General features: G+C 58.5%; 2 protein-coding genes across 2 annotated transcripts; both read left to right on the forward strand.

Annotated features, from left to right (window-relative positions):
* Positions 1–2,518: 2,518 nt before the first annotated feature.
* LOC128774557 (testis-specific Y-encoded protein 3-like) lies at positions 2,519–5,066 on the forward strand (the record flags this gene model as incomplete). The annotated part of the gene is made up of 6 exons (XM_053893623.1): positions 2,519–2,701; positions 3,500–3,658; positions 4,351–4,428; positions 4,573–4,684; positions 4,777–4,922; positions 5,016–5,066. Coding segments are annotated over exons 1-6 (729 nt in total), but the record flags the coding sequence as incomplete, so codon positions are not given.
* Positions 5,067–12,010: 6,944 nt separating this feature from the next.
* Positions 12,011–14,727, forward strand: LOC128774576 (testis-specific Y-encoded protein 1-like). Its single transcript, XM_053893642.1, has 5 exons — positions 12,011–12,697; positions 13,921–13,998; positions 14,155–14,266; positions 14,405–14,550; positions 14,656–14,727. Exons 1-5 carry the CDS (start codon positions 12,011–12,013, stop codon positions 14,725–14,727), a joined length of 1,095 nt encoding a protein of 364 aa, XP_053749617.1.
* The last annotated feature ends 2,937 nt before the right edge of the window (positions 14,728–17,664 follow it).

The following is a 17,664-nucleotide window of genomic DNA, read 5'->3' on the forward strand; positions in this document are numbered from 1 at the left end:
AAAGTGCAGCGAGTGCAATCCCTTCGCGCCTGGGATCGACACGGAGCTAGCTGATCACCTTTCATGACGGGAGGAAAGCCCGGACTTTGCCTGGGTCCGCTCGTCCTGTGTTGCCTTGGCCAGGGGCAAGTTGGGGTTGGGCCACCCATGGCGCAGTGGAGGAGGACCAAAGTTCCCTGCAAGGAAGTGGGCGTTAGTGGAGGGAGGCAGCAGAGAGCATGAGTAAGCCTGGCCCTGCTCCTGGAGCGGCCTAGGGGATCATCGCAAGGCCTTGTGGTCCCAGCCAGGGTATGTGTCTCGGTGAACATCCTCCTGGATGACCCTGCAGAGACAGGCCTGGCTGGTCTAGAGTCCCTTGCGAAGTTGGGGCCCGGCCCCGGGACCCCAATACTGTGGTAGGTGTTGTTCAAACTGAAAGGCATTGCCTGCTTGTCCCAGACAGTCCCTGCACCTGGGACCCAGATTTGTTCCCACGTTCCTGCCACGGGGTCTCCCGGCGATGCGTGGGAGTTTGACAGGCCCCATTTCTCTGGAGGGAGTGAGTTGCATAGGTCAGGTGCACCAGGGTCTGGGCCTGCTTTCCTGTCTTGCCCACCCGCTACGTCCTCTGCTGAGGGCAGCTTGAGGGCTCACCACTGGACCTGTTCCTCTCCCTTTCTGGGTAAGAGTTTGCCTCTCTGTCGGTCACACTGGCCACCCCCTCTCAGCCCCCTACCACCTGTTCAGCCTCCCCCCATCCACCTGCGTTTCTATGCATTGCTGTCACCTGAAGCGGTGGTGTGCTGCCTCATATATCACAGCCACCCTGGAGCATTTCTGTACCCCGTTCGTATCCTGACATAGCCCAGCGAGTCTGGAGGAACCTCTTCTGTGTCACGGAAGCAACATGTTGGCCAGAGGGCCCGGCACACGAATTTGGAAATCCTAGAATCCCCCGCCTGCCTGGCAGCCTCCTGGTCCCATAAAGAGGTAGGGGAACACTGCATTCCACCAAAGGGAAAAGGCAATGCATGAGTGTGGTGCCTGGCCAGGCAATGCATCTCGAGCCTCCAATCCTGCAGTGGCTCTGTGTGGTGTGTGTGTGTGTAGCTTATGCTGTCTGACATAGACCGGCAGGGAGTCCACATCACCACTGCCCTGACAGGGAGGGAGACCACATCATCGCCCTCACTGCACACCGTCTGCAGCTTATTGCTTCCCCAAAGTGGTCATGTGGCTTCATGTAGACCCTGGGGCGTGTCCCTCACTTGGGTCCCAACACTGCATCCCCCAACCCCCCGATACCTCTCGGAGACCCTTGAAATCACGCTGCCTGTGGCACAGGGGGACAGTGTTTTGAGCCAGCGCCCACGCTCATGGCAGCCTGCCGCCTAAGTGAGTGGTAAAGGAAATGGGACCAGGATGAACAGACATACGGCCAACGAAGGCCTGGGGAGGGTCCCTGTGAGAAGATGGCCAAGCATTGTGGGAGGAAGGGGACCGCTGTCTGTGGGACAGACACAAGCTCCAGGAATCCCAGGGCCCACGGTCACGGGTCTTTCCTGTGCACTGCCACACACGGGAGCAATGGGCAGCCCATCATGAGAGGGGGGTGTGTGCTTGCCAGTGTGTCACTTTCCAGGCAACGGGGACAAACGGCAAGAGCGGCGCGCATGATACGCAGCCTCCCCTAGTGTGGCGTCCTCTCCACGTCACACACCTCTGGTCACCGACCTTCCCTAGCCGGTGCACTGCTAGACTGCTGTCATGACATACATGTCTTCTGGGAGCAAGGATGGACGTAGAGAGTATGCAAAGGAGGCTGAGCAGATGGAAAACCGGGGTGCACAGACAGCAGGCGCACAGCTGACATGCGTCTCCCGGACAGCCAAGGTGATCCGCTGAGTGGATTTGTCGGACTAGGGGCACAATGAACAAAGGTGGCGGTGTAAATGGGCAAAGCGGGGAGGTCCCCCTTTACCCGTGTGTGTAGATAGCCGCGTGCCCAGCGCAGCGTGGAATGCAAAGGTCGCTTTCGCATGGCCAGAAGCCAAACAGGGCACCCAGAGCGCACAGAGGGCCGGCTGCAAGCCCCCCGGAGGAGTTGCACTGCACGGGGCCCAGAGCCTTCCTGCCTATGCAACAGACGCGCCCCAGTTTCCGGGTGACCTAGGGGCGGGACCGCCGAAGCCACGCACGCCACCGTCCCTATGATTGGTCCTGAAGGCAGTGAAGCGGCCTGGGCGTGGCTTGGAGCTCCCTCAGCCTCAAAGCCGCAGGCGCACACCTCTCACCACAAAGGCCTCCGAGGCAGCATCGGCATAGCGATAGCCACCGCCGAGGCATCCTGGGTACAGCACCATGCGCATGCGCATGCGCATGCGCCCCCTCGACCTTTGGGCTCTGGGAGGAAGGGGGAGCGAGTTGCCAGCCATTGCCCTCAGGGCTCCACTCACTGGGTCTGGGGAGGGGGGCCGTGCTTTCACCTCCCGCTTCGTCGTCGGTAGGAGCCACAGTTGGTGTCTCGGGCCGGGGCCGCATGTTGCGCGACTCGTGTTTCCGAAACACTGGGGATGCCCGGAGCCCCCATGCCGCCTTCGACCGGGAACGGGGCGGTCGAGAGACGAGGGCCCGTGGGGACACTGGGTCTCCGGCAGGGCCGGAGGTGCCGCAGGCCGAAGGCTCGCAGGCCACAAGCGAACAGCCTGTGCAGGAAGGCCAGGCCCGACCCGAGAGGCAGGTGGGCGGCCCCAGCGAGATATCGGTGCCGCTGGTGCATGACATAGTGGCGGTGGAGGCGCTGTGGGGCCTGGCGGAGGAGGAGGTTGAGGTGGCGGCCGCGGAAGAGGACGCGCCTGGGGAAGAGGGGCATGAGCAGAGGAAGAAGGGGGAGGAGGACGAGGAGCAGGAGCCGGGGAAGGAGAAGGTCCAAGTTCACGAGGAGGAGGACCTGAAGGGCGAGGGGGAGCAGCAGGACCAGAAGAGCAGAAGGAGGAGGAGGAGGAGGAGGAAGAGGGGGAGAGGCAGCAGGAGTAAAAGATTAGAAGGAGGAGGAGCAGCAGAAGCCCAAGCAGAAGGAGGAAGAGCGGAAGGAGGAGGAGTTGGCGGAAATGAAAGGGGAGGAGCAGGAGCAGCAGGGTATAGAAGCGGGCGCGGCGGCGGCCACGGCGCCGGCCGCGGCGGTGGCGGTGGAGGCATTGGCGGCGGCAGTGGCAGGGGAAGGGGACCAGGAGGAGGAGCAGGAGGAGGAAGGGAAGGCGTGCGAGCCATTAAAGGGAGAGCAGAATTGCAAACCGAGGAGGAAGAGGAGCAGGAGAAGGAAGCGCTGGAGGAGCAGCAGCAGGGCGAGGAGGAGGTGGAGGGCAAGGAGGACAAGGAGGAGCGGGTGGAGGAGGAACAGAAGCCGAGTGAGCAGGAAGGCCGATGGGTGGAAGAAGCCCAGGAGCTGCAGGTGAAGCAGGCTAAGAAGGAGCAGGTAGAGTCAGGCCTCCGTCCTTGCCCTTCCCCACTGGAGGCTCTGGAGGCTCTGGAGGCCCTTCAGATAGAGCTACAGCCGGTGAATAAACAAGCCAGCCGGGAGCACGCTCGACTCAAACTCAGGATGTGGCAGAGGCGGCAGCGACATCTGCAGCAGAGAGGTGCCCTTATCCAGGGCATCCGTGGTTTCTGGGCCAAGGCTGTATCCTTCCTGCTGCTGGTGGAGGGTCCACAGGGGGCTGGGCTTGCGCAAGAGGAAGGAAAGGGAGGTGCCATTTAGAGGAACCCAGGACAGGGACTGGAGCTAAGCCACGCTCCAGTGGCCGGGAACGTGCAAACGTGATCCCATCCGGTGGTCCTGGCTCTGCAATGAGTGTGGGAGGAGGGCAGTGCCGGGGTGGGGGAGGCATGTGTGCTTTACGTCGCACCTGGCACGGAAACAGCGCTGGGAGAGTGGGGAGTGGCGGTGGAGGTCCAGGCCAGGTCGGGGAAATGACCGAGGGCTTCTTCCCACACAAAGCCGCGTGGGGGCACGTTTCTGGGTCCCGCTAAGCATCTTGCTGCGGGGAAGGCGATGTGAATGCCCACTGGTCGGCGCGAGACCGGATGTGTGCTGTCTGGCTGTGTGGAAGTAAGCGTCCTCAGTGTCCTCACGAGCACACAAAGCTAGGCGTGGTTGCGGGCGTCTGGGCATGCACAGCCTCCTGTGCGTGTCTAGCAGAGCCCTGCGCGATCCTGAGACCCCGTGGGCCTGGACGCAGCCTGTGGGGAGGGCTTGAGACCCTGGGGGAGGACGCCAGTCCCGGGGGGAGGACGCCTGGATGCTGTCCACACTGGTTCTCTGGTTCGAGCTCTCTCACGCCCAGCACCTGAAGGCTCTTTGACCTGCGGCAGTTTGTGAACCACCCTCAGATGTCAGCCCTGATTAGTAAGCCCGATGAAAGCATGCTTCGCCACATGACCAATTTGAAGGTCGGCCTGGGAGTGGGAGGTGGTGTGGGTGGCTGGCTGTGTGGGGAGGGGAGGTGGTGGGGAGAAGTGATGTGTTCCTTCCTCAGGGGAGGGCGGGTCTCCTGGAACAAGATTTCACATTTCTGCCCCACTGTACCACGGCAGGTGGAGGAACACAAGTTTCCCAGGGAATGCCGGAAGATCCTGCTGTTTTTTGGCAAGAACTCCTACTTCCAGAATGAAGTCGTTACGAAGGAGTATGTCCTAGGCCTTGATGGTAAGTGTCCACTGACTGCATGGGCGGCAGTGGGTGCAGGGTTGAATGTGATTAGTTCTCTGGCGCCTTCTCACATACTCGTCTTCCTGCAGGGTATAGGGCGTCTCATTCCAGTCCCATCCAGTGGTACCCAAGGTACAGACAGGAGGCCTACAGACGCAGGCATGACAACAGCAGCCTCAACTTCTTCAACTGGTTCTCTGACCACAGCTTTGCCGGCTCTAGCAGGATTGCTGAGGTGGGGCCCTGTAACAAGGAAGGGAGGTGATTTTCATGGGTTCCCCCACTGCGTGGGATAGCTACCTGAGGCCTGGCCTGTCTCCCCTACCAGATAATCATAGAGGATCTTTGGCCCAACCCCCTGCCGTATTTCAAGATGAAGGAGGCCCCAGGAGAGAGAACTGAGAGGGAAAGAGGTGAGCAGCCAAGGGTGTGGGCATGGAAATGTGTGTCATGGGGTCCAGGGCACAATTCTCTTCTGCATGGAGGCACCGAGACTCACAGCGGCACAGGAGGTGACCCCAGGTCAAAAGGGCATCAGCCTGAGACAGGGAGTCTTAAGAAGTAACGTGTCAAAGAGGCTTTGCCCCTTTGGGGAGCCTGAAGGTGGGAAGGGGGCTAGACAAAAAGAATGAGCAAAGCGGGACAACCAAAGCTGGCTCATCACATAGCACGGTGACAACTGTCATTCCCGGACCATGAACCCCACCCTCAGGCCTCCTACCACCATCCCACATGTTGTCTGGCTTCTGGATCCCCTTGTCAGCTTTGGCACAGCTTATCACACCCTCCCATCCTACTTTCCGTTTGGAAACATTCAAGCAACCTTACTCAGGGCCAAGATAAGACTCTCACCTGTCCTGTGTGTGTGTGTGTGTGTGTGTGTGTGTGTGCGTGTGTGTGTGTGTGTGTGTGTGTGTGTATGTGTGTGTGTCTGTCTGTCTGTCTGTCTGTGTGTACCCATATATCCCAGGGATATGCACGATCTTGAGAAGAGTATGAAGGAGCGTCGCACTTCATCGACCCCAGTGGAAACCCTTCCGATGCTCACCGATGGTCCACAAGATTCTCCTGGCCATGAAATAAGGACAAGGGTGGTGGTGACACGTGGCGCAGGGCGGGGGTCCAATACATTTGAAGAAATATAGAATGGGAGATAAACAGCATGAAGTGTTTGTGTGTGTCTTCCTCTCAGGTTCGCTCTGGGGCGTGTCCATGTATACATGCGGCTGTCCAGAGGTGTAAGTGTTCTGTGCCTGCACATTGGAGTTCCAAGGAAGGGCGGGACGTAGGACATTGTCCGTAGGGATGGGTCACACATTGGGATTGCATGTGAGGTCAGTAAGATTGAAGCAATGGGGACTTGAGTGAGGGAGGCCAGGGCACAAACCTGAGAGAAAGGCCAGTGCCCAGGTTCATAGCTTTCCTGTGAAAATGAGGAAATTCAAGGAAACGGAGAGGCCAGCACAGGCCAGGGATGTCCAATATTCAGGGATTGGGCATGTCCATGATGGTGCCCCCAGAATCCCGCATGGGGACACCCTCAGTCATGTTGACTGAACCGCCACACAGGGAGGAATTCCCAGGGTTGATTACCCTCTGGTTTTCAGACGTCTACCAATGCAGACTGTCTTGTGGACAAGGTCAGGATCTCAGGACCAGCCACACATATTTGAGGGATTGTGAGCAGGTTGTAAGATTGGCGTCCAGGGGAAGGAACCGAGGGACCAGAGGCAGAGTGGGTGGGTAAGACCGATGAAGTTCTGCTTCAGGCAGAGTTGACAGGGACAACATACACACTGCAGAGAAAACAGCCCACTACAGTCTCACGCAACTCCAAAATCACAGCGAACTTTTCTGGTTCCACTTCCTGAAGCTGAGCCTCCCAAACACCGCTTCACTTATTCTCACACACACACACACACACACACACACACACACACACACACACAAGACTCCTGAAGGAGTCCTAGTGCTGATGCCCTTGTGTGAACTTTGCTGTTTCTGAAAAGACCTCTGGTTACGAATGGGTGGCCCAGATTGCAAGCCAACAGAGGGGAGGGTCGCGGGGAGGTGGGGCTCTTCAAGGGCACGAACACGCCAACCTCTCCCGTGTGCCCTCTGCCCTCTCATCATCAGCCGTGATGAGTCGGGTGATGCTCTTCCTCTGTGTCCACAGGCTTAAGCCGTGTGTCCAACACGCCATGTGAGACTTGTGAGAAGACTCCCAAGTGCAAACACCAGCAGGCGCTCAGGGAGGTCGCCTCGTCCCAGGCAGCCTGTGTTCCTTTGCCTGAGTGCCAGGACAAAGGCTGCCTCAGCCACATAGGGAACGATGGACTTGTGAGGCCTTAGCATTCTGTGCAGAGGTCCCCGGCAGGCCTGGAGCTTAGAAAGGACTGGGACGAGCCTCACCTGCGAAGACGTGAGTGCTGGGATACTCCTTACACAGCAGATGGCTGCTTGCCAGAGATGTCTGTGCTAGGGATGGGGCAAAAGCTCCACCGTGCGAGCAGTGCAGTCGACAGAGTTCAGCCTTGTCCATCGCAGGCTCTTCTGTATCCCCATGTAACACGGCCCCCAGCACAGCGTGCCTGACACTGACCTCCCGACACTAATATTCCTGTCTCCCAAGCTGCCCAAGCTCCCCAGGATCCCCACTGCACAGCTCTGCAGTACAAGAGCCTTCTCTGCAGTGGCTCTATTCCAGAGAAGGCGTGGGCAGTCCCAATGCATGGAGGCCTCTTGCCCCTATCATATGCAGACAACACGGTCAGCGGGGTGTCAGCACGCTGTGGAGTTGAGGATCTGTGCGACCAAGCCTTACCTCTTCCAGGGCAGAGGCTGTCGCACTCTCTAGAAGGGAAGGAGGCCTTTCTCTCGCTGCTGTCTGCACACTGGCTGGAGAGGCACGTCTTCTCAGCTGCTTGATGGGTAAATGTCAGGGTACCCTGGAAAAGCTCCCAGTGCTGACCCGAGTCTTTGGGTGTGAACATCCAAAGAAAGTATGGCCAGTGATTGTGCAGTGGGAATACGGCCTCAGTGGTCATGAGGCTGGGCCCTTTGGGGCATCTTCCTGCACAAGCAGGCCGTTACTTGATAGGTCTTGCCGAGCAGGAACACTTTAGGGGACAGGTGAACACAGGGTCCCCCACATGTTAATATCTCCAGCCAATACCTCCTTAGGGGCCAGGGTGACGTTTCCGCCCGGCCTGTCCCAAAGACAAGGTACGGACAAGGTGTGGGTGTGGAATGCACTCACGGCACCCAGAGCCAAACCCTCGAGTGTGGACACTTGAGGTCCGTGGGCAGAGGCCTCGGTGCTCTGTGTCCGAGGGATTACAGCCCTCATGCTGCACACCCGGCATCCCCGGGTGTCCTCCCGTATCCGCAGCTCTCCCCGGGGAGCCCTAGGGTCCAGGAGCTGCTAAACCCCCTGCACAACTGTATCTGCTGCCCAGCGGCCTCTTCCACCCCAACATCAGCGTGTGTGGGCTCCAGAGTGCTGTCCCTCGAGAGAGGACACCCTCAGCAATTCAGGAGCCTTCTGACTTCCATGTCTCTGAACCACACGTGTCTCATTGGCCTGTCGGGATCGTCACGTTGTTCTCTGTTCACAGGAAATGTCTCGCATTGCCTGTGCTCCTCTGTCTCCCTGAGTGAGCCCTGGCGTGTTTGTGTCTTTTCCTGGCTTTGCCTGTGCCGACACCTCTCTGGTGATGCCTCCTTGCCTGGCCTAAGTGGGCACAGCTGTACCCGTGTAACCGCCTTCGTCTCTGCACACCTGTGTGTTGGGTCAGCTGTGGCTCTGGTGGCCTGTCTTGTCTTTGGTGTATGCTTCTGCGCTTGAGTGTGCTTCCCTCTGCATTCAACCCCTTTCTTCCACTGACAGATCCAGTTGCTGTCCTGCTGTCAGGTGGAGGGGCTTCTGCGTGTTCTGTTCTATGTTCCAGGAGCCAGAAATCCTTCCGTGCCTGTAGGACCTTCGTCAGAGGATTGGCCATGCACTCACTGCCAGCCAGTTAATGTCCCCAAATGCAGCTGGCTTGCTGTGAGCATTCCGTCACACCTCTATTTTCTGTCCTTCTGTTTTCAAACCCTTTGCGCCCGAGGGGCTCAAACGTCACTGGCCGGCACATTGCAGATGCAGGCGTAAATTGTGAAAAGCGGACCGGCAACGTTTTCCCACTTACTCTTTTGCCACGTGGCATGTTCCTGGCTGGGAGAGACTTCCCCCTGCCAGTGTGTGTCTCGTTTCCCTGTGCCTCCTGTGTGTTCTGGTCCCTAATTTGTCCATTACGTCCTACCTGGGAGTCTGATCCATGTTTGCAGGAACGAGGCTGACACCTTTGACTGCTGGGTTCTGAGCTCAGCTTAGTCCACCAGGACTAGTGCGTGCCTGAGGGACACAACGGGCAGTGACGGATGTGCCCGTATCCTTCACGTGCAAGCGCTCCGTCCAGCCACCTTCACCGGGACATTTCTCAGCGACCCCTCTTTGTGTGTGGTGAGAGCACTTGCCTCTGAGAAATCTGACGAGGCGGTGAAGCATTGCTTACGGCTGCCCTGTGCAAGTTAAATCTCCAGAACTCATGCACATGGCATGACTGCATCTTCACACCCGAGCCCCGACACCTCCTCATCGCACCCTCCCCTGATTAGCACCACTCTACTCTCTGGTGGACTGCATGCCTTTAACTCCTTTAGTCTCCTCAGGAATCCATCAGGCAGGGCTCACCACCACTGTGCTTCTGTCAGGGGCTGGCTTCTTTCAGTGAGCCCAGTGCTTTCTGCACTGATGCTCAATGCACCCGCAGAAGGGTGAGCCACACTAAGCCCGGCGGCAAACCCTTTGGCCCTACGTTTCCCACACGTGTGCCTGGTGGCAGAGGTGCACAAGGAGCCCGCCTGCATGCGTCTCCCAGGTCCTCCACAGGGTACAAAGTACCGCCTCAGGAGGCTGATCCGCATCACATGGGCATAGCTCTGCTTGCACGTGTTAGCCTTTCGTATCATACAGGCAGCCCAGACTTAGAAATCCTGCTACCTGCTTACAACTATCCAGCCCTCGTGCTTCTGCAGACGCTCTGTGTCTGTACAGACATTTGAGTCACGGTCTCGTGACCTTCCAATACAGCTTGATGGTCTGTCCTTAGCTTACAGCCTGGGATGCGGTTCTCACTCATTGTCCTCCCCTCGGGTGCGAGTTTCCTCCATCACTGTGGTGGAAGGTAACCTTTATCACCATACGTTGGCTTGAAATTACTGGGCGGATCACCTGTCTGCGTCCGGGGATCCGAAGGAGACCTTGGCTCTTTTGCTCACGGTCCACCCTTTCTCTGTGATGAGTCGCTTTGGATGAGAAGCTTGCCAGAGGCGAGGGGGCCTCAGAGTTGAGCACATTTCCTGGGCATCTGTGAGAACTTCGTTGGTTCCACTCGGAAAGCATTGACATTCATGGATGTGCAGCCTCTGCTTTTGCTTGAATTTGCCGAGCTTTGGGACGTGATTTCTTCCCGCATGTGCTGTGCCTAAATCTCTGCTGTGTCTTTCCGGCAGTCCCGTTTGCTGTCTCCTGCTGGTAAGTACAGGACTTCCAGCAGCCCTGTGGGGAACGGGTCCTTGTTTTCTTCCCTGCGGTGCCCTCTTCCTCACCCCGAATGACCTCACTGCAGCTTCCTCCTAGTTCAGCGATCGTTTCAGACTGCCCTTAAGGTCCAGATGGGAGCGGTGCCTTTTGTGCTGAGGGCTGACCACTGTAGAGCATTCGTCTCTGTGCAAATTGCACAGGTGAATTTCACCAGGTGAAAGAGAGTGCACACTGCAGTTGCCCTGTCTTCAGAGTCAGCCCACCTGTCTCCGCCTCGGCTGCCCCTGCTCTCCTTCCTCCTACCCTCTCCTTGCCTCCCCCTCCCTTGTCTTCTTCCTGTCCCTCCCTCCCACTTTCCTTCCAGCTCTCTTTGTCTTCGTCTCCCTCCTCTCCATCACTAATGCCTCCCCCTGTCTCCGCCTGTCTTCCTTGTAATAGGTGCCCCTCTGTCTCTTCTTGTCTTGCTCCTCCTCCCTGTCTCTCCCGCCAATCTCCCCGGACTCTCCCTCTCCAGGCTGGTCTTCCCCTCCACTCGTCCTTCCTTCATCTGCTCTGCTAGCACGTGTCTCTCTCTCTCCCTCTATAGCTCTGTCTCTCTGTGTGTCTCTTTTTCACTGTCTCTCTCAGTGGACCTTCTGTGTCTGGGTGCATGCTTCTTCAGAATTCTTGTTGGTGCCTGGGAAATGGGAAGGGAACTCGTCTGCTTTCGTGTGTACTAGTGAAAGCAGGCACGGGGCTTTCTCAGAGACAGACACAGACAAGTCTGCAATTCTCGGTGAAGGGCCCCTACGTGCCCTGCGTGGTTGGAGTCGTCCTCCTTTTAGTGGAAGGTTAGATTTCAGGACCGGAGCAAGCTGCTAAATCCTACTACCCCATCTCCCTGGCGCTCTGTACGGAGATCAGTAGGGCACCAGTGGCAGATGGTGCTCTGGGGGTTGTTCTTTGCTCTGCATTGCAGTGCAGTGAGGTCTACTGAGCTGTGTTCTTGCAAGGACATGGCGGTGGGGTGGGTCTAGGGTGGGTGTCACTGGTTCTGGGTGGGCACCCACCTTACCGCCGCCCTCAGCCTGACGGCCAACGAGGAGATACCGTGCGGACGGCCATGTGGCCCCGGTAGGCGTGACACTAAGGACTTCTCCAGGCTTTGCCCCAGCTTCATGAAGAAGGGGCAAGGCACGGAGCAGGGAGTGGCTCACGGCGTGGACGATCCTGTGCTGAATGCTCTGGTGCCCGTAGTGAGGCCTCTGGGGAAAGGGTGTACAAGCGACCACAGACTGCGCGATACCGGGGACCTCGCAAGTGAAGGCTGGAAGGTGACAGCGCTGAAGAGGACATGCGGCAAACGGGGGCCACGCTGGCACCTTGGCACTCGCTCCAGAGCCTGGACCGGCCATTGGCGCGCGCTTGCTGGCGGCCAGCACCCTGTCTTGCTGTCTTGCAACTGATTGCTCCCCGAACCTGGCCAGCTGGCCTGACCTGCCCTGGAACCACTTCGCCCCCAGGCCGCATGCGCACACTCTTCACTGCCTCTGTCTCGGCCCCTCCTCCACAGCAGCCACAGCCAATGCGGAGTCCTCAAATCCCAGAGCCTGTGCGCCTGCGCTCAACTTTGGCGGGCTGCGGCGGGAGGCTTCAGGGAGCTAATGGTCTTGCGGCCAAGGCTCCCCCCACCTGCTGCCGTTTCCTGTCCTTGTCCTGAGGCTGCCCTAGCTACACTGGGGCCGGGGCCGAGCGTCATGGCCAGCGTGTCGCGGTCCGGACAAAGCGGAGATTCCCGCCGACCCTGGGCCCTGATCGTCCCGGATGCGAAAGGTGGAGAGTCCCGGCCCCGCGGGAATGCAGGGGCGCTGGAGGGCGTGGGCTGGCCGCAGTCCCCAGGTTCAGGGGCGGCAAGCGCCCATCCTGTGCAGGAAACCCAGGCCGGGTGTGAGATACAGGTGGCAAGCCCAGCGGAGGAATTGGTGCTGATATTGGATGACGGAATGGTGGCGGCTGAGGTGGTGATCGGGGAGGAGGAAGAGGACGGCGAGGCGACCAAGGATGAGGTGGCTGGAGAGGAGAATTCTGAGGAAGCCAAGCCAGAAGCAGAGGACATGCACGAGGAGGAGGAGGAGGTGGAAGTTGAGAGACAGCAGCAGGAGGAGTTTCAGGAGCAAGAGGAGAAGCGCGAGGCAGATGCAGAGGCGGAGGAGGGGCCCCAGCTCTCACAGCCGCTGCAGCAGCAAGAGCCAGCGCTGCGTCCTGCCTCAGCCCAGGACCCGCTGGCAGCACTGGAGCGTCTTCAGCTGGAGATCAGCGCTGGGAATGCCCAGGATTCCAGGGCCTTATGGCGGCTGAAGCGCAGGATTCTTCGGAGGCAGATTTCTTACCTGGATCACAGAAGGGCCATCATCAAGCACATCCCTGGCTTCTGGGCCCAGGCGGTATCCTTCCTTGTGCTGGTGGGTGATGGCGGGGGCTGTTGTGCAGGAGGGCTGGGCACTGAGAGCAGGGTGCCTCAGGGCGATGGCCCCCAGAGAGGAGAGCTGGGGAATGGTCCCTGGCCCTGGGTTGGTGTGGTCTGGGATCCAGTGTAAGGCCTTGGACAGGGGCGGTTGTTGGGGATGGGGGGACTTGGTGACTGGGTCTGTTTCCTCTAGGTCTCCGCCAACGTTGGCCTGCAGGCTGGTCTCAAATATTACTTGCAGACACGAGCCATGTGTCCCCATGCTACCAGAGCTAGGGTAGCACAAAGCAGCCTTCACTCAGAGCAGATAAGGCAAGGAAACATTTCGCTGCAAAATGGGAGAGTTACGCAGGCCGCACACCCACCTTCACATTCACAGGCTGTGCACGTTTCCTAGCAGTTCCTTCAAAAGAGAGCATTTCAGACACACACTCATGACCTTTAGTGGAACCACGCCACGCCCCTTTGCCAGACAGTAGGACGACTGAGACCCACTCCGAATGGGGTACAAGCTGCCTCCCCAGACCCTGACACATGACACACACACACACACACACACACACACACACACACACACACAGAGGATTCTCTCCTGGTATCTCCACCCCTGCTTCCCTCTCTGTCCTCAGGCTCCGGCTCGGTCCCACCCATGTCTTTCTCTCCGGACTGGCTGTGTCACTGTGTCTAATCCTTTTCCCTCCTCGGCCCTCCTCGTCCGTGCTTCTCGATCTCTTTCTCCCTCCCACACCCTCTGCTTGCAGCGTAAGTGTGCAGTCGGGTTCCTGTAAGCCATGTTATTCCATCTGGACTCAGGAGGCTGGTGACAACATAGGTCTTCACGGGAATATGCCAAGAAACCCAGCCGTGAGGAGGGGTCAGAGCACATGCCGACATCACAAGCTATGATGGGCTGCTGGCAGCCCACACAGGTCAGATATAGGAAGGAACTGTGAGGCGTGCAGGCAGTGGAGTCTCTCCCTGCTGTGTGCAGACAGCGTGGCAGGTACAGGAAGCCAACGGACTGCCCAGTGTCGATGGGGTCTGATGCATCTGCAGAGGCTGAGGAGTGTGGGGACTAGTGTTTCCTGGTCTTTCTGCACATGCCGTGATCTAGTCCCTTGCTCTTAGCCTGGGAGGGTTGGAGGGGGGCTGTGTCTGTTTCCACAGCATCTGAAGGCACAGCTCCTTGACACAGCACAGATTCTGAATCACCCCCAGTTGTCGGCCATGATCGGTGCCCAGGACAAAGACGTGCTCAGCTACGTGGTCGACTTGGAGGTGAGACCGGGGAGGCTGTGGCTGGGGGCCGTCCCGTCGGGTGTGGGATTTGGGCAGGAGAAGGTGAGGCAAAGGTGCTCACCCTCACAGCCAGGCAAGTAGCTCAGGACCCCGAGGGAGGACACTTGCCCCCTCCTGTCCCATTGCTCACGGCAGGTGGAAGAAGTGGGCCATCCCAAGTACCGCTGCAGAGTGATGTTTTTCTTTGGGGCCAACCCGTACTTCCGGAACCCAGTGATCATTAAGGAGTATCAGCTGAGCTTTGCTGGTAGGGTGTGGGTCCCATGATGGTGCGGGGCAGGGGGATGAGGAGCATGAATCAGGGGCAGGAGGGAGGGGGAGGGGGAGGGGCAGGTGGGTGGGGAGGAGGCCATCAGCTTGCTCCTCAAATCCTCTCTTCCTGCAGGCTACAGGATATCGCGTTCCACTCCAGTCCAGTGGTTCTGGGATTATGAACGTGGAGCTCCCAGTCGCAGGCATGACCCCACCAGCCTTAACTTGTTCAACTGGCTGTGTGAGCACAGCTGCCCAGGGGCGAACAGGATTGCCGAGGTGGGGCCCCTGAGGCCTTCGTCAGCAGTGGGGATGTGGGTGGCCCCCGGCCAGAGAGGAGAGTGGGCTATGCCCAATGTGGCGCCGGCCTGTGTCCTCTTCCAGATCATCATCGAGGACCTGTGGCCCAATCCCCTGCAGTACTACCTGAGGGAGGAAGGGACCAGAAGACAGTGATCTGACGTGCTCACGTGTCGGTGAGGACCCCAGTATGCGGTGTGTTGACCTGCGTGTTGTATGGGCAAGGGAACGTGGGCCACACATTGGCTTGGAAATGGAAGGTCCGCCGACACAGGGACACAGGTAGCATGGGGAGAGGGTGGGAGGATGACAGGGGACCTGCAGAGACTCAGCTGCAAACACACAGAGGGTCGAAGCCTGCAAACCAAATGCAGTTGTGCTGTGGGCTGGGGCTTTGGAGAGCAACTGGGGAGGAGCAGTGCTTCACCACAAATGCTCCCCGTGGATGTCCGCCCTGTCCCGGGCTTCCCCCTGCTCCTTCAGTCTGGATTTGCCTGCCAGTCTTTGGGTCAGGAGCTGCCGTGTCCCCAGGCGCCACTGTGGTGAGAATCTCGCACTTCCTTCCATGTGCCCCACCACGCCATGTCCTCCCGCAACCCGACAGCCATTCTTAGAACTGGTCCAAGGCCATTGGGGGCTGGAAATGAATCCCTGGGTGAGAAAGCAAGGGGGATCGCAAAAGGGCGAGGCACAAGAGTGACACCATCTGGGATGTATCTGCAAATATCCCGTATCATTCTTGGTGTCTGTTGCGTGGGGGTGCGTGTGTGCGCGTGTACGCAAATGTGTCTGCGTGTGCCCACATGCGTCAGGGGCTCTGCATCTGTGTGGGCGTGAATGGCGCAGAGCTTCTATCTTTGCCCATGCAGAAACAATGGAGGACGCCACCAGTGCTGGAAAAGATGGGTGGATGAGTCTCCTGTCTTCTACGTGCGCCGGAGAGAATTGAGGAAGAGATAACGTGTGGCAGCCTTGAAGAGGTTCCACGATGTTTATGTGGACACATACAGGAAGCTAAAAACCCTTCTGTTTTTGTGTATGTGTTTGTGTGTGTTTATGGGGGACGCAAGGAGGCTCGACGAGAACGGGACCTGAGTGTGACTGTCCTAGCCGCTGCCCGGGTGATTCTGTGTGTGCAGGAGAGGTGCAGTACTGGGGTGGGGCCGGTGTTGCCATGTGCACAGAGGCCTGCCTTCTTGGGCAGGAAGAGCCTGGAAGGAGGAGGAGGAAGAGACAGACCTGTTATTTGGAGATTTATTGTATAGGCCAGAGCCGAAAGGCAGGGAAGGGGATTGCACAGTGGGACCAAATTGGTCCATTGGGTCGTGGTACAGTGTGGCCAGGACTCGGGGGGTTTTCATCCAGGACCCTTGCTCCCAGAGGGGTGTTGTGTCCTTGGTGAGATAGAATCCAGTCAGCAAAGCCTCCAGTCAGGATCAGAGCTAAGACCACATGTCCCCGGACAACTCAGGAGCAGGCAGCCTTCTCATAGTCGATGGCAGTATACCTTGCTGCTGCCTCCCACACCCGGGGCTCCTTTGACCCCGAGCCCTGTCCTCAGACAGTGGCTCAGGATGGGAGATGTGTGAGGGGGAGGGGCAGGTGTGGGTTGTGGGCAGCAGCGAGGCTTATGAGTGGGAATTCATGGAGAGAGTACGCACGAGGGCAGAGATCCAGCGTGAGTTCGTGCGAGTGTGTGTGGGCGTCTGTGGCAAACTGGGCCTGAGATCCGTGGTGGTGCCGGCAGTGTGAGCGTGCATATGTTCGTGCGATTGCGTAGCCGTGTGTCTCTGTGTGTGCAGGAGTGGGTGGTTAGGCCACTGGAGAGACAAGGAGAGACACAGCGGTCTGTGTGAATGAGGTGCTTATGTGGGACGGTCAGGTGCCAGAATACAAGAGTGCAGTCCCTTCCCTCCTGAGTCCTGATGGTAATCGCTGGGATGGGTGCAATCGTTGCTGTGCCAGGGGGCTCAAGTCAGGATGCAAAAGGGAGATTGGTGCAAGGTCAAGAGGGGGGCCGAGGGGAGGACAGCCTGTGTCCAGTGGCCAGTGGACCACTTGTGAGTAAGTGTGCTTGTGTGTGTGTTAGTGTGTGTCTAGGTGGGAGTGAGTGTGTGTGTGTGTGTGTGTGTGTGTGTGTGTGTGTGTGTGTGTGTGAGTGGCTCTGGTGGGCCGACAGTAGCAAATACGTAGGGGCTACATGGTGTGCCCAGGCTTTGTGCACAGGGTAGCTAGGGAACCCAACCTGTCAGGCTACGTGGTGTGCAGAGGGCGTAGGTATTTCCCTGGAGGGAGCCGTCTAGCAAAAATCTCTGCTCTTGGCAGACGAGCCATGTTTTGTCGCCAGTCAGCTCTTCCTTGGGGCTCTCCTCTCTGCTTCCTGTGCACCAGGCCCAGGGAAAGGGAGGAGCTGGGACCCTAGACCTCAGGTGACTTGAGTCCCCCAGGGGTGCCATAGCAGGGTGGTGTGCGTGATCCATGTGTGGATGGGCAGGTGAGCAGCCTGCCAGCTGCTCTCTGAGGGGACAGTTCCTTGCCAGCAACACCTCTCCCCGCAGCACAAGATCACCACTGTCGCTGCAGCTGGGCTGGGGACATGTCAAGGTGTGTCCCAGAACTGTGTTCCCCTTGCATGTAAGTGGTGCCAGAATGCGCCTCTCAGTCCCTGTGCGGGTGACCCTGATTAGCCTCAGGCTTTGTCGACTCCTGGCCTCATGTAAATGGGGAACTGGGTTCCTTTCTCAGTGTCTCAGCGGTTGCATGTCGACAGAGGATGCTGTGGACATTGTGGTCAGGATTCTGACCGGGCTCCCCCCGCCCTGCCCCAAACCACAGTGGGCAGCACATGGCCCACTGTGTGTGCGCTTTGGGGAGGCTAAAGCCGTACAGCCCCTCCAGTATTCTTCTCAGGTGGTGGACGGTCAAAGGGGCCTAGGGAGGAACACTGGTCCCAGTCTGCTGCCGGCTGTGCCCACAGGTGTGTGTGCCCAGCTCCTTGACGCTGAAGCTGCAAGGCTTCCGCACTGCCCCCAAAGCCCCATCCCTAGAATTTGCGTGTGGGCCAGATGGAAGTGAAGTCCCAGTGACCCTGCG

This window comes from Panthera pardus, unplaced genomic scaffold, assembly GCF_024362965.1.
Source record: "Panthera pardus isolate Hobbes unplaced genomic scaffold, ASM2436296v1 HiC_scaffold_333, whole genome shotgun sequence".
NCBI classification, from domain to species: Eukaryota; Metazoa; Chordata; class Mammalia; order Carnivora; family Felidae; genus Panthera; species Panthera pardus.

Excerpts from the sequence above, each read along its gene's own strand:
- LOC128774576 (XM_053893642.1), top strand. The coding sequence starts at position 12,011 with ATGGCCAGCGTGTCGCGGTCCGGACAAAGCGGAGATTCCCGCCGACCC. Across the intron at positions 12,698-13,920 it reads CTGGCTTCTGGGCCCAGGCG|ATTCTGAATCACCCCCAGTT; the intron begins GTATCCTTCCTT and ends GACACAGCACAG. Across the intron at positions 14,551-14,655 it reads GGGCGAACAGGATTGCCGAG|ATCATCATCGAGGACCTGTG; the intron begins GTGGGGCCCCTG and ends GTCCTCTTCCAG.